The following is a 19,353-nucleotide window of genomic DNA, read 5'->3' on the forward strand; positions in this document are numbered from 1 at the left end:
AGGATAGATCACATCTTGGGTCACAAATCAAGCCTCAGAAAATTTTTAAAAATTGAAATCATATCAAGCATCTTTTCTGACCACAACACTATGATATTGGAAATCAATTACACGAAAAAAACTGTAAAAAACACAGAAACATGGAGACTAAACATTACACTACTAAATAATCAAGAGATCACTGAAGAAATCAAAGAAGAAATAAAAAAAATACATAGAAAAAATAACAACGAAAACATGATGACCCAAAACCTATGGGATGCAGCAAAAGCAGTTCTAAGAGGGAAGTTTATAGCAATTCAATCTCACCTCAAAAAACAAGAAAAATCTCAAATAAATAATCTAACACTACACCTAAGCAACTAGAGAAATAAGAACAAAGAAAACCCAAAGTCAGTAGAAGGAAAGAAATAAAGATCAACGCAGAAATAAATGAAATAGAAACGAAGAAAACAATAGCGAAGATCAATAAAACTAAAAGTTAGTTCTTTGAGAAGATAAATAAAATTGATAAACCCTTAGTCAGACTCATCAAGAAAAAAAGGGAGAGGACGCAAATCAATAAAATTAGAAATGAAAAAGGAGCAATCACAACTGACACTGCAGAAATACAAAGGATTATAAGAGACTACTATAAACAACTATATGCCAATAAAATGGAGAACCACGAAGAAATGGACAGATTCTTGGAAAGGTACAATTTTCTAAGACTGAACCAGGAAGAATTAGAAAATACAAGCAGACCTAACACAAGTAATAAAATTGAAACGGTAATTAAAACTCTTCCAACAAACAAAAGTCCAGGACGATGGTGTCACAGGCCAATTCTATCAAACATTTAGAGAAGAACTAACACCGATCCTTCTCAAAATCTCCCATAAAATTGCAGAAGGAGGAACACCCCAAAATTCGTTCTACAAAGCCACCATCACCCTGATACCAAAACCAGAAAAAGATACCACAAAAGAAGAAAATTATCGACCAATATCACTGATGAACATAGATGCAAAAATCATTAACAAAATACTAGCAAACAGGATCCAACAATATATTAAAAGAATCATACACCAGATCAAGTAGGACTTATCCCAGGAATGCAAGGATTCTTCAATATATGCAAATCAATCAATGTGATACACCATATTAACAAACTGAAGAATAAAAACCATATGATCATCTCAACAGATGCAGAAAAAGCTTCTGACAAAATTCCTCACCAATTTATGATAAAAATTTTCCAGAAAATGGGCATAGAGGGAAGCTACCTCAACATAATAAAGGCCGTACATGACAAACCCACAGCAAACATCATACTCAGTGGTGAAAAACTGAAAGCATTTCCACTAAGATCAGGAACAAGACAAGGATGTCCACTCTTGCCGCTCTTATACAACATAGTTTTGGAAGTCCTAGCCATGGCAATCAGAGAAGAAATAGAAACAGAAAGAATACAAATTGGAAAAGAAGAAGTAAAACTGTCACTGTTTGCAGATGACATGATACTATACATAGAAAATCCTAAAGACGCCACCAGAAAATTACTAGAACTAATCAATGAATTTGGTAAGATTGCAGGATACAAAGTTAACGCACAGAAATTTCTGGCATTCCTATACACTAACAATGAAAAGTCAGAAAGAGAAATTAAGAAAACAATCCCATTTACTATCGCAGCAAAAAGAATAAAATACCTAGGAATAAACCTACCTAAGGAGGCGAAAGACTTGTACTCAGAAAACTATAAAACACTGATGAAAGAAATCAAAGGTGACATAAACAGATGGAGAAATATACCATGTTCTTGGATTGGAAGAATTAATATTGTGAAAATGACTATACTACCCAAAGTAATCTACAGATTCAGTGCCATCCCTTTCAAACTTCCAATGCCATTCTTCAAAGAATTAGAACAAAAAAAATTTACAATTTGTATGGAGACACAAGACTCTGAATAGCCAAAGCAATCTTGAGAAAGAAAAATGGAGCTGGAGAATCAGGCTCCCTGACTTCAAACTATACTACAAAGCTACAGTAATCAAGACAGTACAGTACTGGCACAAAAATAGAAATATAGATCAATGGAACAGGATAGAAAGCCCAGAGATATATCCACGCATATATGGTCACCTAATTTATGACAAAGGAGGCAAGAACATACAATGGAGAAAAGACAGCCTTTTCAATAAACAGTATTAGGAAAACTGGACAGCTACATGTAAAAGAATGAAATTAGAACACTCCCTAACACCATACACAAAAATAAACTCCAAATGAATTAAAGTCCTAAATGTAAAACCAGACACTATAAAACTCTCAGAGGAAAACATAGGAAAAAAACTCTTTGACATGAACCACTGCAAGATGTTTTTTGACCCTCCTCCTAGAGTAATGAAAATAAAACCAAAAATAAACAAATGGGACTTAATTAAACATAATAGCTTTTGCACAGCAAAGGAAACCATAAACAAGATGAAAAGACAACCCTCCAAATGGAAGAAAATGTTTGCAAATGAAATAACGGACAAAGGATTAATCTCCAAAATATACAAACAGCTCATGGAGCTCAATATCAAAAAAAACAAACAACCCAATTTAAAAATGGGTGGAAGACCTAAATAGACATTTCTCCAAAGAAGACATACAGATGGCCAAGAGGCACCTGAAAAGATGCTCAACATCACTAATTATTAGAGAAATGCAAATCAACACTACAATGAGGTATCACCTCACACCGGTCAGAATGGGCATCATCAGAAAATCTACAAACAATAAATGCTGGAGAGGGTGTGGTGAAAAGGGAACCCTCTTGCACTGTTGGTCGGAGTGTAAGTTGATATAACCACTATGGAGAACAGTATGGAGGTTCCTTAAAAAACTAAAAATAGAATTACCATATGACCCAGCAATCCCACTACTGGGCATATACCCTGAGAAAACCATAATTCAAAAAGAGACATGCACCCCAGTGTTCACTGCAGCACTATGTACAATAGCCAGGTCATGGAAGCAACCTAAATGCCCAACGACAGACGAATGGATGAAGAAGATGTGGTACATATATACAATGGAATATTACTCATCCATAAAAAGGAACAAAATTGGGTCATTTATTGAGACGTGGATGGATCTAGAGACTGTCATACAGAGTGAGGTAAGTCAGAAAGAGAAAAACAAATATCGTATATTAACGCATATATGGAACCTAGAAAAATGGTACAGATGAACCTGTTTGCAGGGCAGAAATTGAGACACAGTTGTAGAGAACAAACGTATGGGCACCAAGGGGGGAAAGTGGCGGGGGGTGGGGGTGGTGGTATGATGAATTGGGTGATTGAGATTGACATGTATACACTGATGTGTATAAAATTGATGACTAATAAGAACCTGCTGTATAAAAAAAAAATTTAATAAAATTCAAAAATTAAAAAAAAAAAACTACACTGGACATTCTAGCAGCTGAAAATGAGACTGTTAATATTCGAAAAAAAAAAAAAAAGATATGCTTACTAATATTTAACATAGGAACATGATATAGCCTTTCAGTTCCTTCCATAATGAGATTATTCATAATAATGTGCAAATTATAATATTTTTTGTTTTCTCTATTTGAACTATAAAAATTTTGTCATGCAAATAAATATACTAGACATGATTTTCAAATTAAAAATGAGTATTTTTTATGCATATGAACATGGTTGAAAAATCTGTATATGGAAATCATTCTTACGTTTGGCTTGTAGGTATTCTATTCTTGTCAGTACTTTTTCCTTTCTATTCATAACTAATTCTCCTATTTTGAGCTTTGAACTTCAGATTTATATATCCAATTGCTACAGCCATCTCCACTTAGATGTCTGTAGCCATCTCATACCATGTTTAAAGCCAAATCCCCCAGTTTGTCCATTGTAGTTAATAACCACTCCATTCTTTCATCTACTTAAACCAAATTTTTGAAACTATGCCTGTTTCCTTATCCAGTCTGTTAGTAAACCTTGTCAGCTTTTTTAAAAAATTAATTAATTTATTTTTATTTTTGGCTGCATTGGGTCTTTGTTGGAGCACATGGGTTTTCTCTAGTTGTGGAGAGTGGGGGCTATTCTTCGTTGCAGTGCGCGGGCTTCTCATTGTGGTGGCTTCTGTTGTTGCGGAGCATGGGCTCTAAGCACGTGGGCTTCAGTAGTTGTGGCATGCGGGCTCAGTAGTTGTGGCTCGTGGGCTCTAGAGAGCAGACTCAGTAGTTGTGGCACACGGGCTTAGTTGCTCCGCAGCATGTGAGATCTTCCCGGACCAGGGCTTGAACCCGTGTCCCCTGTGCTGGCAGGCGGATTCTTAACCAGTGTGCTACCAGGGAAGTCCTTGTCAGCTTTATAATCAAAATGTATCCAGAATCTTTCCACTTCTCACTACTTCCACTGAAACCTTCCTAGTGTAAGTCACCCGCGTGTAGTTCCTGGACTATATCAATCACTTCCGAACACTCCCTTGCTTTCATTCTCCTCCTCTAAAGCCTATTCCTCACATAGAAACCAGACTGATGTCAGATTATGTGATTCTTCTGATCAAAACCCTCCAATGCCTTTTTGTCTATATTGGTTAGGCCACCATTAGCCTCAGATAATAACAAATGAAACACAAAACACATTATAATTATAAATTTTGCTTACAGAATGTTCTGATTGATGGCTAGCTCTCCTCCAAGTAGCGACTCAAAGACCAAGACATCTTCCATTTTGAGACTTTGTCATTCATCGTGTGACTTCCAAATTTTAAAAAGGTGGACCTAAAATTATGCATAGTGTGAACTCATTTATGTAAAATAATGTCCCTGAAAAAACCTTAAACATAAGATGTATTGATATGTTAAAATGTTAATGAGTCTCTAATTTGATTAGTGGGATTATGATGGTTTACTTTTTTTCTTAAGCATGTTCTGCATTTTTCTATATTTCTACAGTGAACTTATATTGCTTTTATGACCTTAGAAAAATAAACTTTTAAAGAGGGTGATATAAGAGCATGTTTCCAGTCTAATTCCCAGAAATTCACTCAAATGACTAAAAAGAAGGATATATGAAGAGGTGTTATCGACTGAATTTTTATGACTCCTCAAAATTCATATATTGAAGTCTTTCCTCCCAATATGATTGTATTTGGATATAGGGCCTTTACAGCAGTAACTAAGGTTAAATGATGTCTTACGGGTGGAGCCCTAATCCGATAGGACTGCTGGTCTTATAAGAATAAGAGAAACAACAAGTATGTGTGTACACAAAGGAAAGGCCATATGAGGACATGGTGAAAAGACATCCATCTACAAGCCAGGGAGAGAGGCATCAGAAGAAACCAAACCTGCCAACACATTGATCTTGGACTTCCAGCCTCCAGAACTGTGAGAAAATAAATTTATGTTGATTAAGCCACTAAATCTATGACATTGTGTTAAGGCAGCTTCAGCAAATTAATATAGTAGAGAAAGGACTTCATCAGTTCTAGAGTAAATGGCAAACTAAATATCCCCTTATTCAGAGGGATAAAATTGTGGTAGCACCAAGAAAAAAATGAGGGTCTCCTTTCTTGCATCCACATTGAAGTTCTACTTAATGTGTGATTTTTAACACTTAATAGAAAGATGACTACACAGTAAGCTACTTCTCCAACCCAGTTTTGCAAAAGCAGAGTTTGATCCCTCCCTTGTGGTGGATGCACCCTGTAATCTGCATGTGGTCAGGACTGGTGGTGAGAACTATGGCTAAGATTGACTCAGTCTAATTGGAGTCATTTTGGCCTTTGGTGCCAAAGACAGCAGAGGAGGATGGGATCATCTAGGGTGGAGGGGAGTATAGAATTTCTCACAAAAGAGAGAACCCAAATGCTGAGAACCTTTTCCATAAACAAATTCTTATTTTTCCCAGGTGTCAAATTGTCCAAAATCAAAAGACAAGGTTTCTGACTGGAATCCCTTCATGATGGGCCATGGACACTCCAGCCTCAATAAAGAGAAATTACAGGAAAAATACCTTAAATGGTCTTTTTGTATGACAAGTAATATAGGTCAAGGAGAGAGTCAAGATGAGGAAAGCTGGCCACCACTACAGCAGTTCCCGCTGGCTGAAAAAACAGGCAGAGACTGGTGGAGACTTGTCGTATTCAGAGCTCCTCCTCCCCCCCTCAGGTTGAATTAATAAGATAAACCTAATCTCCAAAATGCCACATAGGCCTGAAGATATAGTACCAGGGAATAATCATCCACATGTGTTTTCTTGGGGAAAAAAAGCACAAAAAGACCTGTACCCATTCAAAGATAAACAAATTGGGGATGAGGCCACAGAAAGAGATTGCCAAAAGTAGATGAAGGGCATCCTTTTGAGTATCCTGAGGATTACCATCCCCAGGTAATTAAGAAGAATTTTAGGCAGCACTGTTTTATGCACATGAAGAAGTTAAATAGGAAATAAATCTGAAGAAAAAAGATATTATATGATAAGAAATAGACATAATAGAAATACTAAGAGAGTTAAGGAAAGGATTTAAGAAAACAAATAATGTTACTGTAGAATTTAAAGTAGAACCAGAAGGAAAAAAGAAACAGTGAAGAAAAATACACCTAAAGCCTAACCTTGAGCAAATCAGAGCGCAATAGAAAATAAAAGATGAAAGTGGTCAGAGACAATATATGTATGTGAAAGACAAATGTGATCTGCTAAACAGATAAATCACATTTGTGAATAAGTATTAAAAAAATGGAATAGAAATAATAGCCAAAAATACAATTACACAAAATTTCCTTAAAGGAAAGGAAGATTAGAATCTGAGGTTTAAGGAGATTTACCTCTTTAACATATTCCTATCAAAGAAACAACACACCAAAATGATTTAATTTCAAGGGCATAAAAGTATTCTATGAACATTCAAGAGGCAGAAATGGCTAACCTAGGGAAAAGAAAAAGTCAAGTTGAACTCAGACTTCATATTAATCTGAAATGTTAAATACTAAGAGAAAATGCAGAGCTCTACATAGAAACTCTCCCCCTCCCCTTCTCTTACAATGAACACCTCTTAGAAAATTGTTTTTACGTGATTTATAATTTCATGAACATTGAAACTGTGTCACGTGCATAAGAGGCTATGATGAGGAAGACTTTTTATAATTACTAAAGAGTGTTATGTTTAGTGTTAGTTATAAGGTATTGCTTCTCGTATCCAAGTTCCCACTTCGTTGCCTGATCTGCAAAAATGGATCTGAGCCCTTAAATATTGGTCGTGTGCTAGCTGACATAACATTAGGCTTTGCCAGGAGTGGGCCCTGCACAGTCATTGTTGAAGGAAAAGGTTTTCCTCTCTGGTTTCTTGTGCTCACGTGGCAGTACCACACAACACCGTGCAGCATCGGGATTCTCCAGTGCCCAGTTCCTGCAGTGCTTGGAAGCCAGCCCCTTTACCCCCTCAGGTGGTTTTGTAGGGAAGTGCCTTGGTGAGATACCCCTGGTAAAGAGCTTTCTTAGTCATCCTAGAGGGCAGATTTGTTGGTTTGAATCCTTGGAAACTTCCCAGGTGAAATCTGAAACTGTCCCCCATACACGGAGGGCAAGGGGAGACCAAAGAAAGAGGCCACTCCAGATTGGGAGGTGGCAGGTTTAACAAGCAAGAAAACTTGCATACAAGGCTTGTCTGCAGCAGCCACAGAACAAGTAGATCTCTGCACCCATCTGCCAGAATCTTAAAAGTTTATATGAGGTCTTGACTGGTTCAGTCACTGGTCAGTCCAGATGTTTCAACAACACATTGTTCTCTCAAGACTGTGTCCTTGAAAATGGCTCCAGCTGTGGGAAGGGTGGGCAGAAGGTATATGTATTCCAAGGACAGGGGAGGAGGTGAGGGGCCTCCGAGTGCCTCCAGTTGGGTCAAAGCTAGTGGGTCACCCAGCAGTCTTGTCCTCCTCCAATACAATTTCTGGCAAGTTCCTTAGTCCAGCCCTAGAGGTACTGCCTGCCCCTTTCATCTGCTATTTCTACGCTCTTTCTAGTTCCCTTAAATTTTATTGGTCACTCTGTCATTATTCCAATTCCCAATTATAGCTGACAATTCTTTATAATTTCCCTGTTTAAGTTACTGTGATTTCTCTTTGTTATCAATATCACTAGAGGTTCCTAATATCAATAGGAATGGACAGTTATCAGTGTCACTAGAGGTTCCCAATCAGTTTTTTAAATGATTTTTCTTTACAAAAGGTTTCTGATGGCTTTTTGTGCTGAGTTATTTGCAAATGTGGGCACTAAGAGTAGCAGGTTTTCATGTCTTGCATTCTCATGAGATGCTTGTTACTCGTATCAGGCTCTTCCCAAGCATTTCCACTTTAACTGGATTAAAGAAGGGACTGCCAGCAAGGCCCCATTGACTAGGAAGTTCTGACTGAGATATTTGGGCAGAAAGCCACTTGGAACTATCTTGGGCTTCCTCTTTCTAGTTCAGGTAAAGGCTTAACATCCTCTGTTCTACATACCTTGGCTTCACCTGACAGATTTCCAGTGAAAGTGTTTGTCTCTGTTGAATTTTTTTTGTGGGGGGACAAATTTTTGACTTAGAGATTTATATTTACCTAAGTTACTCCTCACATATATAGGTAAGAAAATATTATAGTATAACATGCAATCATATATGTAAACTTCTGGAAAAAAGAAAGAAAACTTTGCAATTTAAGCCAGTACAAAAAAAAAGAATGGAGAAAATAAGGAATACAAAGATTGGTAGTGAGAATTAGTATCATTTAAATACAGAGTTAAGTTTAAATGATTGTAGTATATAGATTCATTTGTTCCAGAGAAGTTTACTGAATGCCTGTGCTGTCAGTGCTTCCAAATCAATCATGAATTTAGTGAAGTTCCAGTAAAATACCAATAGAATTCCTTCAAGTTTAGTCTTAATAGATTCATGAGAGCAAATGTGAAAAAAAAAAAAGTTTAGAATTTCTGAAAAACAATATTCATAAATGAGCAATTGTTCTACAAGTTACCAGAACTTATTACGATAATACAGCAATTAAGACAGCATGGTACCAGCACAAGAATAGACACATACATCAGTGGACCTGAGTGGAGAGCCTGGAAACAGTCCAGTTAAGTAGAAGAATAGTATGAAAAGTATTGACTCTAACTAATGTTATGGGAAGAACTGTGATCCATCAAAGGGAGTTAGGGAGGATATAACATGAAATAATGACTTCATTACATTTACAAAACTAAATTCCAGTTGATGAAAGGAATGATGCCTAAAAATCCTAGAAGAAAGCATTCTAGAAGAAAATATAAAACATCTTTTTTACAGAATTCTGGTGAAAAAAACATTTATAAGCAAGACCCAAAGTCAGAAGTAATAAAGTAAAAGATAATAGCACACACACAGTTACAATCACTGTATGACAACATATTTATAGCAAAGTTAAAATAAAAAATGAGAGAACATTTACCACATAGATGAGAGAAATATATACATATATAGAATAGAAATAGCCCATAAATCAATACAAAAAGACAATCTAATAAAATCATGTGCAACATGTATTAAAAAGTAAATCACACGCAAAGAAAAACAAATGGCTAATAAGTGTATTGAAAAGATTTTCAAAGTCACTGGGGAAATGCAAATTAAAGCAAGATGTCGTCTTTCACCAATCAATTGGCTAAAAACTGTAAAAGATTGATAGTAGCCAGCGTTAGCAAGAGGGAAATGCAATTTTGGAGGTGAAGTTGGCATGGCTATCAAAATATAAATTTTATAAAGCCTTCAACAACGTAATTCCACTAGAAATCTAATTCGAAAATGTGCACAAGTGTACAAGATATTTACACTGTGATGTTCGTTGCTGCATTAAACTTATTAGCCCGAATGCAAGACTACATTTAATTGCACAACAATGGAGAAACAGTTAAGTAAGTTATGATGGTGTGCTGGCCCTTGGTTGACTTTGTCTTTAGATCCAGTCCTCCCCTTCTCCTTCCCTGCTGTGTTCTCCAGGGGCTGCCCCCTGCAGACTTCCTTTCCTAGGATCCTCCCTCACCTGGCTTTGGACTCCTTTAGGCCAAGGGGAAGTACTGCTGGGAGATTGGTTGGCAGGAAGCACTTTTTTCATGCCCTCTCTGCTCTTCCTTGACAAGCCCATCATGGTTCTAACTTTCCCTGGGTGACCACAGCCCCCAAGCTCTACTCACATAACCTCTTTTTCCATCTATAGTTTAAGGATGCTAGTGGCTTCCTATTGATATTAACCTTTCGATTGCCTCTTTATTCCCACTTGGCTTTTTACTTCTTTCATCATCTCTGTAATTAATTCTTTGCATTAAAGTTCTCTACTTTAAATACTTTAAATAATTTTGTTTGCCTGCTTGGAATACGCACACAGCAGTGCAGCCAGTAAAAAAAGAAAAATGTTGTATCACCATATATGGAGTGGAAGAATTTTCCTGATAAGTTGTTGACTTCAAGAAGGAAAGTTGCTATATCTTTATTTAATATGGTCAGTTTAAAAAAATCAATGTGTGTGTGTTTGTGTTAAATGATGATAATAATAATGGTGATAACAATGAACATTTATAGGGAAAAACAGTTATGACAAAATACCCTCCAAGATAAGTTGTTAGTGAGAAGTTGAAGGGAGGCGTATATGTATTTTTTGAGGGGAACGTGTGCTCCTACTTTTTACTTTATATACCTCTATGTTTGGATTTTTTTTCTCCCATGATGCATAATATTCATAATTTCAAAGAATTTTTAAAGCAGGTAATAAAATTTTGTGTCTAATACAATCACTTTCATTAAATATGTCCATATGTATTCATTTGTAATGGGAATCCCCTGAAAGTAGTCAGTTCTGCAATATTTTGAAAGTACAAATTTGTTTCAACAGGATTAATATATTACAGAATAATTTGAGTGTGCCATCTATGTTTGTATGTGATTTTGTCAGGGATAAATTCCAGGTGAATGCTAAAGGTAGCACCCAACTAAACAGAAAGGCTTAGGAAGACACAAAATGCACACATCTGCACGCACCTTAAACATCTACCAGTGTCCCCAGTCTACCTATGTGTTATGAACTATGGTATCCTGACCTCTGGTTTTACAACTTTCTGTATGATTTCAGATAAGCCTCCTCCCATACTCCACAGTAACTCACAATCTGCAACTCTTCCAAGGCCCGCTTCCATGAACAAAGGTCAGGTCAGGTCTTTTTCAAGATGAAATACCATATTTATTGTAGTATTTATGCATTTCTTCGCCATATAACATGTGTCAACTACAAATTGGCACTTGCCATTGGCACTTGCCATCTACCTCTACAAGGATTAAATCATGTGTTGCTGCAGCTGCTGACTTTCAACACCCCCTGAAAGGAGCTCAGGGTGGAGAGCAGAAATGAGGCGCTCTGTGCTCTGGGAAGAACTGGCAAAACAGGTCTTCAGATAGTTAGATATTTTCAGGAGCCGATTTTATGAGCCCAATTCTTGTATCTCCTCATATCTAGAAAAGCACTAAAATCCTTTATGGCGACATCTGTTCCTCGTGACTAGCAGTAACCATCACGAGACTAGCAGAAACCTTCTACAAAAAATATGTGCTTGATTGCATGTACACCCCTTCGCCAAAATCACATATGTACTGACCTTCCCCCCTAACTCTTTGGAGCAGTTTTTCAGAGCTATCTGAAATGCTGCCTCCTGGGCTATAGTCCTCATTTTGCCCCAGATAAAACTTAACTTGCAACTCTCACATTGTGCTTTTTTTTTTTTTTTTAATTTTATAGCTACTTTATTTATTTATTTATTTATTTTTGGCTGTGTTGGGTCTTCGGTTCGTGCGAGGGCTTTCTCCAGTTACGGCAAGTGGGGGCCACTCTTCATCGCGGTGCGGGGACCGCTCTTCATCGCGGTGCGGGGACCGCTCTTCATCGCGTTGCGCGGGCCTTTCACCATCGCGGCCCCTCCCGTTGCGGGGCACAGGCTCCAGACGCGCAGGCTCAGCAGTTGTGGCTCACGGGCCCAGCCGCTCCGCGGCATGTGGGATCTTCCCAGACCAGGGCTTGAACCCGTGTCCCCTGCATTAGCAGGCAGATTCTCAACCACTGCGCCACCAGGGAAGCCCTGTGCTTTTTTTTTTTAAGTCGACACATGCATGTGTAAAAGTGTGCTACCATTTTTATTAGGTTCCGATTTTTTTCTCCTTGTGGACCATTAAGACGTTTTTGAGTATTGCACTCTAATCCCATTTTTCTCATTAGCCCCATGGTTTTTATGGCACAAACTTGCATAGTGCAGTGATTTTTAGCAACAAGTTATGACAGTGGAACTGATTATACATATATCAAAATGTTAGTAGTGTCTCTGGGTAGTAACTTATTTGTTGCTTATCTATAGTATCTACTTATTTCTCCTAAAACAATCATGTATTAATAATCTAATTAAATCTACATAAACATTTTTAAAAGATGAGGTGGTAGCCAAAGCATGACCACAGCTTTTCTAGGTGGAGGGCTAATCAGGAAAGCTCCACTTACTGACTGGTGATGCAATCAATTAAGGGCCTTCTAGTCTACCTAAGAGGCACAGTCAACTGTATGCTCCTCCTGGAAAACAGAGATAAGGTCTCTCAGCAACATCTTAACAGCTTCTTCAGAGTCCCCATTAGTGCTAAGAAGAATACAGGTGTGAATAGTTGAGATCCATTAAACAGTGCAAATCATGCAAGAAGCTACATGCCCCTAAATTGGTTTTCAAACATTCAGACATTAACATGATACACATCCAGAAATATATAGGCAATCACCAGTAAGATATATTCAGCGCTTATTGACTTTTGAGCTTAGTCTTATTAAGTGAGATTAGAACACCTTGTCTTTTCAGGAAATGTGACTCTTTGGGGAGACTACAAACCTGGACACGATGTGAATTTCAAAAGGGAGAGGAAAAAAAATTTATTTTCCTCATGTGATTCGAGTTTTGAATTTCCACCCACTTTTTCAGAGCGAACTTTCACCTGCTGTCACTTTTTTTCCTTCTCCTTTCCAAGGAGGTATCATGTGGTTTTGTTTGTTTGTCTTTTTTCTTTTTTAATGATAAATTATTCCACCTGCTGCCAGACTCCACTGTTTATCCTTGATTTGGGCAGGAGCCCTTCCTCCCCTTCCCCTCCCCAACGTGCGCTGTTTCTGGGACAGTGTCCCCTGAACTCTGAACTCGTTCCTGATTGATCCTTGTATTTTCCTGTCTCTCCACACAGAACCTGCTGTTGGCTGTGCTCTGTGGGGCTTTGTTTTTAGCTGTTCTCTGACAAAGGGCTTGATCTGTGCAGCACATCTCGTCCTCTTTGTTCAGCCTCTGGCTTCAACCACTGAATCACAAATACTCTCCAGCTGGGAGTCAGACAAGGGCAGAGATGAAGAACCCAGAAGCCCAACAGGATGTTTCGGTTTCCCAGGGAATTCGCATGATGTTTTACATGATGAAGCCCAATGAAACGTCATTTGAAACCCTGGAAGAGGTGCCTGATTATGTACAAAAGGTGAGACTCTTAGGTTGCTTCTGTGTCCTGGCTATCGTAAACAGAGCTGCAATGAACATTGTGGTACATGACTCTTTTTGAATTATGGTTTTCTCAGGGAGGTGGATGGACCTGGAGTCTGTCATACAGAGTGAAGTAAGTCAGAAAGAGAAAAACAAATATTGTATGCTAACACATATATATGGAATCTAAAAAAAAAAAAGGTTCTGAAGAACCTAGGGGCAGGACAAGAATAAAGAAGCAGATGTAGAGAATGGACTTGAGGACACGGGGAGGGGGAAGGGTAAGCTGGGACGAAGTGAGAGAGTGGCATGGACATATATACACTACTAAATGTAAAACAGATAGCTAGTGGGAAGCAGCCGCATAGCACAGGGAGATCAGCTCGGTGCTTTGTGACCGCCTAGAGGGGTGGGGTAGGGAGGGTGAGATAGGGAGGGTGGGAGGGAGATGCAAGAGGGAGGAGATATGGGGATATATGTATATGTACAGCTGATTCACTTTGTTATACAGCAGAAACTAACACACCATTGTAAAGCAATTACACTCCAATAAAGATGTTAAAAAAAAAACCAAAAACGGGCGAGACTCTCCCGGAAGAGGCTACTCTTGCTTTTCTCTTAATAAGAAGTAAGTTAAACACATTTTGGGGTTTTGTTCATGTTCATTCTTCAAATAATTCTAATAAAAAATAATAGTTTCGAAAAAGCATGGGGCAAAAGTAGAATTTCCACTTGAATTGAATCTCCATGCAGTATCCATGACCATCTTCTCCTATTAAACTTGTCTTCCCTGATATGTTACTCCAGATTATGATAAAACTTTAAAAAGTTTTCCTGGACACAGTGGCCTTACAAATTTAGCTGTTTAGAAAACTTCAGTACTCATGATCAGCTTCCAAATGAGTGAAACCTATAACTTTTTCAGGATTTGATATCACTCCTTCTTTCTGATTTTTTAAAGAAAAAAATGTGGTACTCGCATCTTCGTAAATCATTTTTTTTAATATTATGACACCAAACCTAGTCCAATATTTGTCATCAATTGTGGATGACAAGATTTTTTTTTCTGTGATATAAGAAAAAAATGCTGTATGAATAAAACTTGATGCCTAAAACAAGCATTTAAAATGACCTCATTCTCTGAAATACTCAGAAGCAAATTTTTTGTTCCTACAGTTTCAATTTTGTGATTCCTGTAATTCTAATATGAGAAACTAGAATCATGTGCATCCTTAAGGAAAGCCTTTTAAAGTGGGCCTTAGGCATGTAGATAATAGACTTCTGATTATTGCACTTATTTTCAAATGTATTTTTTAGATCTAACTTGAAACACGTCCTGCCTAATCTTTTTATTTTCTTGGCAGAATTATCGTGGTTACATCTATAGTTATATTTCATGTCCAAACTGGATGATAGAATTTAAGCACCTGTTTAGTGCGTGTCTGAAATAATCAGATTTCTTTGCCTGTTGGGAGGAAATGATCCTCTAGGATAGGTATATACCTTTTCTGCTATGAACTATCTATCACTCTGGGCCTACCATTTTGGGAATGACTAATCAGGAAACTTGGAAGAATTTCATACCGAGCACAATAGCATCTCTTTTCTGCAATTTCCTTTCCAGGCAACTCCATTTTTCATTTCCTTGATACTACTTGAACTGGTTGTCAGCTGGATTCACAAAGGGAAGCCATCGGGTCCTTTGGATGATGCCTTAACATCGATGTCAGCCGGTGTTCTGTCTCGGCTTCCGGGGTGAGTTAGCTGGTTAGCAGCACTGAGTGAATAAACTGAAATTCTCCAAGTAAGATTGAAAAGAAACCCATTGTATGCGGAATTGGTCTATTTTCACATACATCCCCAAAGAACTCAGTTACTGTCATTATTTAACTTTTTGATGTTTTGGTCATCATGGATTTTTTACATTTGTTATTAAAAATATTGCTCTAAGTATTATTTATCTTAATTACTGAATTTATTGGTGCCTTCTTAAATTTTGTGCCCAAGACAAGTGCTTCACTTGTCTTACGCTAGTCCCAGGCCTGAGTGATGTTCTAGTTATCTATTGGAAAATTAATTTGGCCTCAGGTAAATTCACATCCTGTAGCAATCTGGGGTGCAGACACTCCCTACTCAAAGTCATACAAAGCTCTGGATTACTACAGCGGTCTCTTAAGTGGTATCATTGTCTCTAGTCCTACTTCATTTACAGCCAAACATTTCCATAATGTGAATCTGGTGGAAACTCTTCATAGGTTCCTTATAGCCTGAGGATAATTTCTTTCCTAATCTATGGAGGCCTTTGTTTATCCAGCTTTGCTTCTGGTCCCTTCTTTCTTCTTCCCCCTTTGCAGTAGTTGTTCCCTCCATACTCTGCTACTTGCCATTACCCAGATGTCTCACGTGGTCATCCAAGTGGCCAGCTCCCATTCATTTCTTAAGTCGAAGCATAGACTTCTCTTGAAGAGTCATACTCTTCAGCAAATCTTGCCTGTTTTCCAACCCTATTTTAGGCACCACTTCACTATGGGCTCTGTTCACTGTGGAGTATTGTGCTTACCCCATAATAGAATTGTCACAATGATATTAAGCTCACCTGTTTGCCTCCCAGCCCTTCCTGCAGGCTTGCATGCAACTTGAGAAACAGAGGTGTTCTTTTAATTTTAACTCCTATGCCTGGAATGATGTCTGATACATGGTCGATTTTTTTTTAAAAAAAACACCTAACATTCTTATAGTGTTATGTTGATGGTGATGTCTGAGGATGAAGGGACCAAAAAACAGTAAACAATAAATGACCTACTACTGTTTAGAAAGTAAATTGTAATGTGTTTAGAGGAGATACCAATGAATGGAAGGCTCTTCAGTATATGAGAGTTTTCCAAAGAGCAGAGGGTGAGGGAAGATTCCCTTAGAAGTCTGTGCTTTGCGTTGCTGAAGAATGTTCTCATTCCTGCTTCCCACCCATTGCTTCTTTTACTGTTTTAAGAGCTTTACTTCTAACCAGTGCTCATTGCTTTGGAATGTTTGTATGAACCGCCCAGTGGGAAACCAAGGTGGATTTTTAAAAAATAAAATGAAAACTTAATGATATCTGAGAAAAGGTAAAATAATTTCATATAATTGCATCAAATTGTTTAGATAGAAAGTAAACCTAAAGGTAAAATATTTTTCATAAATGTTACTATGAAAAAGATAGGATAATAGTTATAAAATAATAATAGTAATAATCATCATAAAAGAGTCTCTAAAAAACTACTCATATGGTTGCACATGCCTGTCAGAATCAGAGAATAGTATCTCAAATTATTCTCAGTTAATTTCCAGAATACTCTAATTAAGAGTTTACAACTACCCGTAATTTCCTCTATTTCATGTCTCCCTTGAACAGAACTGAACAAGAAATACGTTCAACATGCTCAAGGGACATGTATATTTGGTTATTGAAAAATACCCAGTTGGTTACAATAATTCACTCTGAGAAAGTTAAGTGTATAGGTTTATGGAAATTGGACGGTTGATGAACTGTCAAAATAACTTGATAACTGAGAAGTGCCCTGCAGGTACAATTATGGATCACATATTTTGTTGAGCTGGAATGAATTTATTAAGAACTCAGGGAGACATCAAGTTGAATGAATGCTTCAGCATTTCTTTTACTTTTTTAAGTTTGACTTTGGTCACAAGTGAGATTAGATTCTTCTCTTATTGTAACAACTAGAAATACAAACTGTATCCTCAGTACTCTATTTCTGTTCAACATTGTGATTAAAAGAAAAAAAAAAAAGGTACAGAGTTCTAACAGGAGACCCAATGAGTAAACATATTTCTGCTAAAAAAGAAACCCCCAAATATAAGGGAAATGGCGGGGGAGAGAGAGAGAGAGAGAGAGAAACCAAAACAAACCAGTCCTTCAGGGATAAGCCTGCAGTTCCTTTTCTTCACATCCCACTACTCATAACACTCCTTAAGCTAACACAAGCTGTGAACTCTGGTGCCCTTTGAAAGAAAGGGAAAAGGTTGTGAACTTGAATTTGGAGCATATTTTTCTATAGTTGTATTTTGAATGAGAACAGCATCTTGCTTCTTTTTTGTTCACAATCCTAAATTATGAAATGTGGATAACTTTGTAAGTTTTATAAAGAATTTTATCTTTCACTGTCTTATCTGAAAGATCTCGGCAAAGCAAATTATTTGAAAATAAAATTTTAAAATATTTTCATTTACTTTGTTGCTATTAAAAAAATTCATAGATATAAGCAGCGAAGGAAAGCTGATCCTCAGGATGCACTCCCCTCAATCCCCTTTCAGCACAAGACGAGAAGGGGGACTTGATAGAAACTCTTAGAACAATATTTCAGTTGAAGCCACAGCATCAAGGGGAATCCTCCTGCAAATCGTTAACAGCTGAAGGTTAGATTAACACGGCATTGATCATACCCTCTCTGAGGGACTAATTTCACTTTCTATACCAACAACAGGGGCTTGCCACGTCCTTAAAATACATGATTGTAAGAAAAATGGTAATATACCATTTGTTAATCCCTTTGTGAGGAATTATACTTTGGATAATAATTTGAAATAGGCATGTGGCCTCTGAAAAAAGGAGTTGGGGAAATCAAAGTGCAGCCATGAACATGTTTTTCCACTTTGCCATTCATGTAATGGAAATGCTGTGTGGAGACTTTGAGGAAAAACAATGTTTATTTGAGGATCTCAATTTCGTTATTATATAAAAGTCAAAGTACCTTGAAGATTGGTAGCATACTTACCACATTGATGGAAAAGATATATGTGTATCTTTTCAAATCTTTATGTAAGGGAAAATATTCATCGTAGACAAGATTGTACCTTGTTTACAAGCCTGTCGGACAGACCATGATATGTAATAAAAGTCCATCTGTCCTAAGAACCAGATTCTGGGCAGGCCTGCATCTGTTTTGCTCTTCTGGAATCCAGTAGGCAGACTTCCTAGTCAGAATCTAGTCCTGAAATTATAGACAGATATGTGTATTTATCGTAGTTAAATGCAGTGTATCATATGCGGATAATCTGCCTTTCTATCAATTACTTGCATTTGTGACTATAAAAAATTAGACTTAACAAAATATTGACTAAATCAATTTTTAAAAATCTATCTGAAACTTGTGAAATATCCTGCTACTGACTGAAATGCTAATGAGTGAAAAATAATTACGTCTTTTTTTTTCTTGCTTGTTGAAGCAGAACTCAATTTCCAATCCTTCATTAGAAAATCGGGACTTCAATTTGTTACTTCCTTCCAGTGTTTCTGCTTCCATAAATTGCATCCTCCCCAGAGAAATTTTATTCCTGATACAAATATCTACAGTATGTTTGTTTTTAATGGGTTCATTTATTCTGTTGAAACAGCAGATTATAAATCAAATTGCAATAGGTTGGAGGGATAATTTAAGTAGGTAAATTTTCAGATGAGTTGGGGACACTCTGCTTTTAATACACATGGGTCACTGCCAATTTTTACTATGGAGCTAGGTCTGCAATGTTGGACCAAAGGTATCTACAGTTTTACTGGCCATGGCTGCCATGGAATTTTCCACTCCTGACAAGAAAGTTTCAATTCATCAAAAAAAAAAAAAAAAAAATTTAAAGAGGAGGAAATTAAACTTCTTTGAGATACTTTTAACTCCTTGGGGTGGGACTAGAGAATAAAGGAAAATTGTGTACTGCATTTTTACACTAGACTTTAGTAGCAGAGGCAATACTGTTTTTGGCAACGTGGACTTCTGACAAACAAGTACCTGTCATTTGGGATGATGAC

The 19,353-nt window shown here is 37.3% G+C and overlaps 1 protein-coding gene across 2 annotated transcripts in view; it reads left to right on the top strand.

The window, feature by feature from the left end:
* The window catches only part of AGMO (alkylglycerol monooxygenase), a 381,715-nt gene that overhangs the window by 37,586 nt on the left and 324,776 nt on the right, over positions 1-19,353 (top strand). For both annotated transcript variants that reach the window (XM_082398502.1, XM_082398503.1), the window contains 2 exons: positions 13,270-13,551; positions 15,178-15,308. In XM_082398502.1, coding sequence (XP_082254628.1) covers positions 13,426-13,551; positions 15,178-15,308 — 257 coding nt within the window. In that variant the 5' untranslated portion in view covers positions 13,270-13,425. The remainder of the gene's footprint in view (positions 1-13,269; positions 13,552-15,177; positions 15,309-19,353) is intronic.

This window comes from Balaenoptera borealis (genome assembly GCF_965194805.1).
Source record: "Balaenoptera borealis genome assembly, chromosome: 7".
Lineage (NCBI taxonomy): Eukaryota > Metazoa > Chordata > Mammalia > Artiodactyla > Balaenopteridae > Balaenoptera > Balaenoptera borealis.